Source organism: Zalophus californianus, chromosome 9 (assembly GCF_009762305.2).
Source record: "Zalophus californianus isolate mZalCal1 chromosome 9, mZalCal1.pri.v2, whole genome shotgun sequence".
Classification (NCBI taxonomy): Eukaryota; Metazoa; Chordata; class Mammalia; order Carnivora; family Otariidae; genus Zalophus; species Zalophus californianus.
The window spans coordinates 34,258,102-34,270,307 of NC_045603.1; the positions used below are offsets into that span (position 1 = coordinate 34,258,102).

The 12,206-nt window shown below is 32.7% G+C and overlaps 1 protein-coding gene across 8 annotated transcripts in view; it reads right to left on the minus strand.

Annotated features, from left to right (window-relative positions):
- Positions 1-12,206, minus strand: part of LRRIQ1 (leucine rich repeats and IQ motif containing 1) — a 215,536-nt gene that overhangs the window by 158,968 nt on the left and 44,362 nt on the right. For all 8 annotated transcript variants that reach the window (XR_003520105.2, XM_027595280.2, XM_027595281.2 and 5 more), the window contains 2 exons: positions 7,501-7,694; positions 6,388-6,515 (listed from right to left, as the gene is read on the minus strand). Coding sequence is in view for 7 of the 8 variants with exons in the window: in XM_027595280.2 (XP_027451081.2) it covers positions 6,388-6,515; positions 7,501-7,694 (322 nt within the window). In the remaining variant the exon portion in view is untranslated. The remainder of the gene's footprint in view (positions 1-6,387; positions 6,516-7,500; positions 7,695-12,206) is intronic.

Genomic DNA, 12,206 nt, shown 5'->3' on the forward strand with positions numbered 1-12,206 from the left:
AAACAGACACATAGATCAATGGAACAGAATAGAGAGCCCAGACATGGACCCTCAACTCTATGGTCAATTAATCTTTGACAAAGCAGGAAGGACTGTCCAATGGAAAAAAGACAGTCTCTTCAACAATTGGTGTTGGGAAAATTGGACAGCCACATGCAGAAGAATGAAACTGGACCATTTCCTTACACCACACACAAAAATAGACTCAAAATTGTTGAAAGACCGCAATGTGAGACAGGAGTCCATCAAAATCCTAAAGGAGAACACAGGCAGCAACCTCTTCGATCTCAGCCACAGCAACTTCTTCCTAGAAACGTTGCCAAGGCAAGGGAAGCAAGGGCAAAAATGAACTATTGGGACTTCATCAAGATCAAAAGCTTTTGCACAGCAAAAGAAACAGTCAACAAAACCAAAAGACAACCGACAGAATGGGAGAAGATATTTGCAAATGACATATCACATAAAGGGCTAGTATCCAAAATCTATAAAGAACTTATCAAACTCAACACCCAAAGAACAAATGATCCAATCAAGAAATGGTCAAAGACATGAACAGACATTTTTCCAAAGAAGACATCCAAATGGCCAACAGACACATGAAAAATACTCAACATCGCTTGGCATCAGGGAAATCCAAATCAAAACCTCAATGAGAAACCACATAACACCAGTCAGAATGGCTAAAATTAACAAGTCAGGAAATGACAGATGTTGGCCAGGATGTGTAGAAAGGGGAACCCTCCCACACTGTTGGTGGGAATGCAAGGTGGTGCAGCCACTCTGGAAAACAGTATGGAGGTTGCTCAAAAAGTTGAAAATAGAGCTACCTTATGACCCAGCAATTGCACTACTGGGTATTTACCACAAAGATACAAATGTAGTGATCCGAAGGGCATGTGCACCCCAATGTTTATAGCAGCAATGTCCACAATAGCCAAACTATGGAAAGAGCCAAGATGTCCATCAATAGATGAATCGATAAAGAAGATGTGTATACACACACACACACACACACACACACACACACACACACACACACACAATATGGAATATTATGCAGTCATCAAAAAAATAACACGAAATCTTGCCATTTGCAACAATGTGGATGGAACTAGAGGGTATTATGCTAAGCGAAATAAGTCAATCAGAGAAAGACATGTATCACATGACCTCACTGATATGAGGAATTCTTAATCTCAGGAAACAAACTGAGGGTTGCTGGAGTGGTGGTGGGTGGGAGGGATGGGGTGGCTGGGTGACAGACATTGGGGAGGGTATGTGCTATGGTAAGCACTGTGAATTGTGCAAGACTGTTGAATCACAGACCTGTACCTCTGAAACAAATAATACATTATATGTTAAAAAAAAAAAAAGAAGAAGATAGCAGGAGGGGAAGAATGAAGGGGGGGAAATCGGAGGGGGAGACGAACCATGAGAGACTATGGACTCTGAGAAACAAACTGATGGTTCTAGAGGGGAGGGGGGTGGGAGGATGGGTTAGCCTGGTGACGGGTATTAAAGAGGGCACATTCTGCATGGAGTACTGGGTGTTATACGCAAACAATGAATCATGGAACACTACATCAAAAACTAATGATGTAATGTATGGTGATTAACATAACATAATAAAATTAAAATTTTTTTTTTGTTTACCTGATTGAAAGTATTATAAATATTGCAACTATCCAAAGTTACACTAAGGTTATTTCTAAGTTAGAAGTATGCTTCTAAGGGACATAATAATAGAAAATATTTTATATAGATAGAATAAACCTAAGTTTGGCATAAATATGCTAACATCTAAAAATAATACTTATTATTAATACATGTATATTTAAATTCTAGTAATAATGAATTTTCCTCCTACTGTTAAAAGTTTCTATCATTTTCTAAGATATCATTGTCATTAAGAACCCAAATTCAAGTAAGGGAAATAAGTGATATTCAAAATATTCACATCATTGGAAACAAAAGCCATGAAGGAAAAATTAATTTAGTTTGATTTGCATGTCCAATTAAGGGAAGTCTACACTTTTTCTGTAATATAATATCACATTACCATAGCTATTTAGAAATAAAAATTAAGCGAGGTCTTCTCAATTTTTAAACAACAGAAAAATTACTTTGCCTCAAATATAATCTCATTACAAATACAAGTCTCCTGAATCCCCCTATAAATGTTGTAACTCCATACAGTTCAAAATATGCCTCATCTACAGAATATTTCTAGTACCAAAGGAAAAAAAAGTATGCATTAATACCACTTCTTTTGCTTTCTTGTTTTTTATACTGTCCTTCCAGTTGTCCTGGCAGACATTTTTACATCTTTATTTCTACCATCTCCCTGTCATGAAAAAAAAAATCTATTATTCTAAGGCCAGAAGCTTATAGAATAATACTGTGACTGGAAGCCTCATGAGGTCTGGCACAAAACTAACCCTTGTACTAACCTTGACTCCTTTCTTTTACTGTCCTGTTCTGCATTAGCAGAGAGACAGAAGAAACCACCAATGAAAAACAGACCAAATAATGAGGCTGGAAAAAGTTCTGACTGTAGCTAAACCTAAATACAATATTACTATTTATATTAAACCTACACAACACCATTTCTTAAATACAATTTCTAGGAGGAAAAAAACCCAAGGTAATAAAAGAAGAAGTGATAAAATATTGGCCATTACGTTTATATATATATATAGTTCATTATTTGTATATAAACTACTAAATAGTAAAATTTATCAAAAAGTCACATGTACCTGAAAAAAAAAGAAGGGGGGGAGGGAAGAAGGAAGGGAGGGAAGAAGGAAGGAAGGAAGGAAGGAAAGAAGGAAGGAAGGAAGGAGGGAGGGAAAGGAGGGAGAAAGGAAGGGAGGGAAGAAAGAAAATTTAAAACTTTGTTGATACATAATTAGTGGATTTAAGTCCTAGTTTTATGATTTTCCTACTCAGGCATGTTTTGGATCATTATTATTACAAATAAGAAATTTAAGTTCTTCAATATAATTCTAATATATTTATCAACAAGAAAATTCTTCCTTGTTTTGTAGCTTTAATTAATTTCTAATACTAAATCTTTGTCCTTCTACTAAAAGGGTTTTGAAAGATAAACAGATCATGAGTTTTCCCCTTTTTTTCAGACTATTTCATGTTTTTAACCAGTAAGTAATATATGGCAAAGTACAGGAAACATATAGGTTGAAGACAACCAATAAAATAACCAATGAAGTCATAAAATTAAAAATAAAATTCTCTTTTCAAAAATCAATGCAAGTAAAGAAATATTTAGTTTGACAAAATATTTTTATATTAAAATTTTATCTTTTCAGATAGCCATGCTTTTAGAATCATATTCTTTTTCTTTTTAAAAAAAATTTGATCAAGAAAACTGGCTATTCATTTACCTTTATGACTATTCATTAGGATGGTAGAAACCTAATAGTAGAATTCTTTTTTTAAACCTGTAGAACTTTTCCTTTTACTGACAATCTGTGTATATTTTTTCCAAGAAAATTCAAACCAGAAAGACAAAGGACATTAGTGAAAACCTAATACCATTTGACCTTGTCACATTAGCCCTGGGCATAAAAAAGATATAAATTTCAAAGACGACAAAAAGCAAAAGATTTGTACAATGAGTAGCCAATGGGTAATGTTTTCCACTTTCTGCTACTACTTAGAGTCTCACTGGAAGTAGAAAGACATGAAGCCGAGAGTCTTCTAGTTAGGACTCCGCTGAGTCAAACTTAAAACAGTCATATGTCCTAATGAAAATTTAAAACACAAGTCAAGATGAAACATGTATTTCAAACAATATGTACTAAGTATCATTCTTTATTGTATTTCATTTGTTGGGGGGAAAAAGCATATGGACACATAATTTCTTTCTTGTGGTGAAAATATTTATCAGAAATTAAAAGAAAAAATATATACAATTTAAAAGAAATACCAAACACAAATCCAAATATCACATTTATAAAACTCATCTGAGGTTTGCAAAATGTATTGACTTATATTTTCCTTTTGGATAAACATCAGAATCCCATCAAATACGTAAGGTAGGTATTACTACCCCTTTTATATGTAAAAAAAAAACAAAAACCCAGGCTCCAGTAGTAAGAAGAGAGTTGCTCAAGGTCAACTGACAGGTAAGTTGTAGATTCAGAATTCAAACCCAGATTTGCTGATCCTGAGTTTTACCAAGCCTGATATAGTTCTGAAAAAGTCAATGCACATGTAAAAGTTTAATGTAAGATGGGTAATTCCTACAGTTACTGGTATTAGCTTATTGTGAAAAATCCTAAGGTTGAAGATCATTTTTACACTATGATTTCAAGAAATGATTTTACTACTCTCTATGTCCATTTCTATCTATCAATCGCATTTCCCTGATGTCCATGGGCCTTTTCCCTTTGTCCTTTCAGAAACGATAGAAAGTTAAATGTGCAAAGAACTGTGAGATCACAAAGAATATATTCAAATGTAAGTGACAGTATTATTAAAAAATTCAAAACAGCATATATTATATAATAAATTGACTTCTTTTTTATATAGTTAAATTCAAAAGATCGTTATTTCATTCTTGAGTTTTTTTATAATTTTTTAACAATTTATTTATTCAGTTGAGAGGGAGAGAGAGCGAGCACAAGAGAGCAGGCGTGGGAATGGGCAGAGGGAGAGAGGCTCAAGCAGACTCATGCTTGAGCATGGAGTTCCGTGCAGGCCTCGATATCAAGACCCTGAGATCATGACCTGCACTGAAACCAAGAGTTGGATGCTTAACCAATTGCACCATCCAGGCAATTAAGAGAGTTTTTATGCTAAGGACATATATTACTCAGTTCTATGCTCCCCAAAATAGTAAACACCACATCAATATCCAAATGTTATAAAGTTAAGCAAACAAACTTATAAATAAGGGTTATTTGGATTAAGTACCCCAATTATTATTATTAATTCTAACAAATGTCTAATGATCTAGTTTATATAATTCATAGTCATATCAGATTGATATGGGAAATAAGTCATATGAGACTGATAGGGCAAAAGTCTATCAGCTAGTATTAATTTTAACTTTTAAAAGTAGATTTCTTTGATAGTTTAAATTGTCCAAAGAAATTAAAGGCATCATTTCTCAAAAAAATATGGTATTGATTTGAATATTTTCTAATTTCTTCTAATATTATTTTTCTCATGAACGTGGCTTGAGATCCACTTCTATAAAATGTATGAGGTATGTCAATTATTGAGTGATTTACTGCATATGTCCAAAGCATAGCTGAATATTTCTATTGAAATTGTGTTCCTTACCTGGAAAATATTGTGAAAAGATCCAATGAGTTTGTGGATGGCCCAAATTATTTAAACAGTGTTATCTGATAGAGCTGGCTCTATAATAAATGCCTTTTTAAAACCAAATAAACTGCTATGTATTAGATCCTATTAAAATATTTTAAGGGAATTTTTGAATACAGATTCAGTTTTTGCTTTGTCAAATAGTGGAATAGTTTAATAGGTGGAAGTTAAATCATTTGGGATCTACATGCTTAGAGGATGAGCACTATTGTGGAAAGAATAAGAAAATTTTATGGTTCTTTTAGGAAAAAAAATATGTATGTATTAAAATTGGGTTGTACTTGTTCACTTGTTCTGCAAGAGTTGTATAACTCAAAAAAGCAATTTCTTGTTAAAGGTGGTTTCTTTCCTCTACTCTATGTGCCTTTGATGAACAAATTAATCATATTAGAGTGAATAGGTCTCAATGAAATATTAAGCAGAGGGAGACATACACATACTGTGCTTCTGTTTTGGTTTTAGACAGTTATTCTCTGCAAAGATCCAGATGTTTGGTGGTTTCAAATGGATCTTCTGTGTCAGGTACCCATCTCGATTTAATGTGAAGGTATTTTTTTAAGTGTTACTTTATATCCTTAGGGAAATCAAATTTAAATCAATCTTAACAGTTACAAAAAGACATGCAAGTTGAGAGCAGATTAAAAATCGTTCTTCCAGGACTTAATAAGTACCACTTGAGAGAATGAGACATCCTTCTGAATTAAATTAACTACCTCCTGCATTTTCCAAGGACTATATTCTTTACAAATATAAACAAACTTGCTCTGGGAGATTTCTACAAGTATGTCTTTGAGAAGAAACAAAATGAGTAGGATAAGTGACAATTAAAATTCTACTTAAATTCAAGGGTATGTCAATACACTACTTTTTCAAATCCTATAAAGTTATATTTCTAATTTATGTACTAATTTATTGTGATGCACTTTCACTGAATTGCTGGTAAAAACTAACAACCTTTCTACTTGTTATGAAGATTCAAGCATTTACTTTAAGCAATCATTCAATGTATTTAGTGCCTATGCAGTTTGTTTTTACCTGTTTTGAGATATAGTCAGGTTTTGTAGTAAAGGCAACCAATATGAAGAAAATGCTTCCACAGTTGAAATACTGTTATCATCCAGGTGCAATTCTCTTAGTAGAACATGATTCTCCAAGGATGGAAGCTATATTTAAATTTGGGTCATTAGGTTATATTAAGTAAAATATTTTTGTCATTCAATAAAATTTAAAAATATAAAATCTATTAGAAGTAACAAAAGGTATTCTTTAAACTACATATCATAAATCAAAGTATAGGGCGCCTGGGTGGCTCAGTTGGTTAAGCAACTGCCTTCGGCTCAGGTCATGATCCTGGAGTCCCAGGATAGAGTCCCGCATCGGGCTCCCTGCTCAGCAGGGAGTCTGCTTCTCCCTCTGACCCTCCCCCATCTCATGCTCTCTCTCTCTCTCTCATTCTCTCTCTCAAATAAATAAAATCTTTAAAAAAAAAAGTATAATGTTAGGAGAATTTTAGTATGAATAAAATTTCTAAGAATTAACTTTACAATTAGAATTGTTTTTTTAATAAAATTTAATTCATGGTAAATTTTAATTAGAATTTCATTACAGATACATTTGGCTCCACTTATATACTGAAATATAACTGAAAAGTTATGATTTATTTTAGTATTCTGAAAAACATGTTAAATTAGATTTCTTTACAAAATATTCTATGTTGCACATTTTTTTATTTTATTTTTTTATTTTATTTTTTTATTTTTTTTATTTTTTTTTTATTTTTTTTTAAAGATTTTATTTATTTATTTGAGAGAGAGAGAATGAGAGATAGAGAGCACGAGAGGGAAGAGGGTCAGAGGGAGAAGCAGACTCCCCGCTGAGCAGGGAGCCCGATGCGGGACCCGATCCCGGGACTCCAGGATCATGACCTGAGCCGAAGGCAGTCGCTTAACCAACTGAGCCACCCAGGCGCCCTGTTGCACATTTTTTTAATAGAGAGAAGTATGTAACAGTTTTAAGTAAACTGGAAATCACATACAGATGATAAGCAAAAAAAAAAGGAAAATTAAAGTTGCTTTTAAAACATGCAATTGATTTTTTTATCAAAAGAAAAATGTATTAATCAAGAAGCCAATAATTCAAAGATATTACCTCACTTAGATAATTTCCCTGTAACTTCAGTACTTGGAGCAATCCACAGTTTTCAATACCTTCAACTTTAGTAAGATGATTATGTGAGCAATCCAGGTATATAATGGTAGGAGTATCACAAAGACCTTTTGTACTAATTAATTGATTGTGGTCCACAATTAGTTGCTGAAGATTTCTCAAAGATTCTAAACCACCTAGAAGAAAAATTTTCCAAGATCACTTGTATCATATATTCTTCCAGAATCTAAGTGAGATTTCTAATAATTGCACCTTTATATTTCCCAATATTTCTAATTACAAGTGAAGATTTAGCCCGTATTCCTGTGAAAAATGTGTAAGTGTAAAATGTATTATTTTTTAAACTTGTACCTACAAGATATATTTTTGAATGACATTGATATGTGTATATATGTGTGTGTATACACACACAATTGAAAACTGAACAAAATACTAAAAAGTATACATTGGGCACTGAATGCTTTATTTTCAAATGACAACAGAACAAGGGAGAGATAGAAGGACTTGCTTTCTTAAAAAATAGTTCTCAACCCAGTTTCAGGGTCTTTGAAGTTTGATTACTTCCTTAAGATTTAATATATAACATTGGAATGCTACTTTCCTATCATTGAGATAGCTATCTTAGATTCCCAAGTCAAGTAGGTGCAACCATATTAACAACAATGAAATAGTAGCATATTCTTCAGGTATTTCAAGATTGTCACAAGTATCCTCCTTGTTGCCCAGATAAGGTTAAAACCAATATGATACTATATAAAAAATACCAGAGGAATCTTAGACTACAGCTCAGCACTTATAAGAACGAAACTGAGAAGGTTGTTCAAGTAAGCCATCAGGAATTAGCACTGGAAAGAAATGCTGAGGAAGTCTGTAAACATTTCATAGAAAATATTAAAAATCTAGAAAATGTTATTTAGATTGAATATTGGACTAGATACGATCTCTCTAAGTACCACCGTGTTATATGAAATAGGCAATTCTAGAAACTGGAAATATGGTTTAAGGTCTAAAGTAGGTACTGGTTAGTAGAATGTCTTTAGTGAGTATTGTACGTATGGGAGTCATTGAGCCTAAACCTTGGAGAATCAAGCTTCATTGTGATTTTCTTGTCAAGCCCCAAAATATTTTATTCAATTAAATGTTGGAATAAACATGAGTTTTTCAACCAAAAAAAAGTTATTGATGATAAACTGGAAGATAATCTTGAAAGAAACATAATTATGTATAAAAATAATATCTGGAATTTATGTAATAAATTTATCCAGGAGAAATTTAAAGCATTAACTCAAGGTTTGCTCTTTTGATTATACATTGTAATTTCCAGAAGGAAAGGGCAGTCTGCTTATATCAAAATGGAGAAATAAAAGGAAGAATCAAGTAATATTACCAAGATTTCACAAGAAAACTTAATGTTGTATCATATTTTAAAAATTTAGATAATGTAACAGAATTGAGCGTATTGTACAAATATTTCATAGAGATACATTAGAAGAAAAATTATATTTCAAAATTGCAATGTTTCTAATAGTTTGAGTCAAAACAACTTAATTATGGATGATTATTTTGTATGTATGTAATTTATGGATGATTAGTTATGGATTATTATTTTGTATAAATGTAATGTATGGATGATTAGTTATGGTTATTATTTTGCATAAAAAGGAATACATTTTTATGTTACAGAGTTAATTTTCTTATAATGATAAATTATACATTATCTAAGAAAAGCAGGAAAATGCATAGAAAGACCCATAGAAGAGAGAGACTTAAATTTAAGTTTAGGCAGTAATTTTACATTTTTTAAGTTCTTATCTAGGATTAATGTACTGGTATTTTCCTGTAATATAAAACGGCAAGTAGAACTTAGAAAAAATTGTCATCTGATATTATTCAAGGAGTGAATTGTTCTGCCTTATAAGATAGTCGACTAAGTTTAAGTAACAGAGCCAACTATCTTATATATATTATATATTATCAACTCCAAGGTATTAGAAATAGTATATTACATATAAAAATAAATATATACGAGCTAAAATGTATTTTGAAGTCTGCTGAAGTAAAAAATACTTTGGAATTTAGTATGCTTTGTGATCATATCCAATGAACATCAATTAACCCACTGAAGCAGTTTAAAGGCATTCAAGGAGGAAGGAAATACTAATAAAAATTTGTAGTTGTGTAAAATAAAATGTCCTTTATCAAATATTTAAATATCTTAAGCAACCTACTTCCACAAGCTTAATATTTTTAAAAGCCATGCACTTTACTCTTAAGTTTTTCAGAGCTATCCAGAAATAGAATCTTCTATTAACTCATTTAAAGTTGGGAATGCATTCATGAAACTTCTCAAAGGTTACCCAAGAAGACAACCAAGAATGAAACATCAGGTCACACACTGAGGAAAGCTAAAGGATTTGGCATAAGAAGCTGAAAGGAAGTAGGAGATAAAGCAGCAGAACAATTGGGAGAGAACAAGAGGAAAAGGCAAACAGAATTCTGTGATGATGACAGTTGGTTAGTAAAAATAAAAATAAAATAATATACATTTTGCAATTATCAAAGGTACTTTTATTTACACTGAGTTATAGATAGCCAACAATGTGCCAAGGAATAAGAGGAGGCCACTGCCTTGGCAGTCATCAAGTCAGCTGAAGATTTTTGTTAGAGACAACAATAGAGTAATCAGGATGGAAGCAACAGTGCAGTAAAAGTGGGGACAAGGAGTGTAGACTATGTTTTAAATATTTGATTATGGAGAGAATGTCTTCTAAAGTCCTTAAAATGGCCCACAAAACCCAATCTTTGAACTCATCCTCTACTACTGTTCCCTTCTCTTGGTTCATTCTAGCATGTTAACCTCATTGCTGTTCCTCAAACATGCCACACATACTTCCACCCTAGGGTTTTCTGTATATGTAAAAACCAGTATCAGTGTGTGACATGTTAGGCTAGGAGTACTTAAATAAAGTCTATCAGCTAATTTCAAATATTAAGACACCATGATTTTCAGCCAATATACAGAGAAGGTATAATTAGTTTACTCAACAATCTGAGACTTCAATTTGGTGGAATTACCATGATTTCAAGCCTCAGATATTGAGGAATATTTGACAGAGCATTTCTACTTGTAGGAATCCATTACACAGTAATACACACACAACTATAAAGTAAAATGTAGAGAGACTCCTTTCTGTATTATTTAAAACAAAGAAATGGAGGGCGCCTGGGTGGCTCAGTAGGTTAAGCGACTGCCTTCAGCTCAGGTCGAGATCCTGGAGTCCCTGGATCAAGTCCCACATCGGGCTCCCTGCTCGGCAGGGAGTCTGCTTCTCCCTCTGACCCTCCCCCCCTCATGTGCTCTCTCTCTCTCTCAATCTCTCTCTCTCAAATAAAAATAAATAAAATCTTTAAAAAAATGAAACAAAGAAATGGAGGTAAGTTAAATGTCTATCATTAAGGGAATAAATAAATTATGGAGTATCTTATAAAATGAGTACACATAATCTTCAGTATGAAGTAATCTGCCATAGAAGGAGGTCCACAATCTATCACTGTGTGTAAAACCTAATTTGTATACATAGGCTAGCTATTGAGTGAGTCTGAATCTAAATCTACACATCTATAATTGTATTGCCTAGAATAAGATCTTGATTGATCCATAGACAACTGTGAACAGTGGTTACTCTTACAAAATAAGAGAGAAGGGGTAAATAATGTTTTATTGCTTACATTATATAATTCTCTATTTAAAAAAATTTAAATGAGAACTTCTTGCATAATATATATTTAAAAACAATCTACTTGGGGAAAAAAAAATCAGAGCAAGTACTGAATAGAAGTGTTATTTAATCCTGACTACTACCACTACCAACAATGATTGCTGCCCTGAAGAAAAACTTGGGAAAACCTGATACTGCTATTCATCAAAAGGGTTTGTTATATAGCCAAAGTAGGGGAACTCTGTACAGAGATAATAGGGCATACCTCTTAGATTTTAAGATGAAAGTTTTAAAGGAAATTCAGTGAAATAGTAAATGGAGACTGGGTAAGATCTCTAAAACATCTGCCTATATATAACAGTGAGGGAAGATGTGCATTAAAATATATATACACATATACATACATAACCTAAAAATTAGCTTAATGACAAAAAAAGGAAATCATTTAAAGAATATGTGGAACTGAGGTATGCCAACAAACAAGTGCATGAGCTTGGAAGTAGATCATTCAGCCTCATTGAGCCTTGAGATGGTAGTAGTCCTGGTTGACAGCTTGACTGCAACCCCTTGACAGATCCTGAGACATAAGCACCCAGTTAAGCCACTCCCAGGTTCTTGATCCACAGAAAATATGAAAAAGTGTTTGTGGTTTTAAATTGCTGTTTTAGGGTACTTTGTTTCATAACAATATATAACTAATACAGTAAGGATTCTATTCAGAAGAAAATACGAGAAAGAAGAAAATATGTTGAAAATGCTTTGGGCTATAGAAGGATATTTAAAGAAATGTAATGTAACAAGAATTCAAAGATATTAAAACAACAAATGTAGGTAAACAAATGAACCAAAGTAACACCATGACAGAACTAATAAATTACTTAGAAACAACATTGTACAGAATAGAGAGCTAAAGCTTGAAATGCCCACAAAAAAAGAGATCATCACACTGAGAATAATATATGAAGAAAG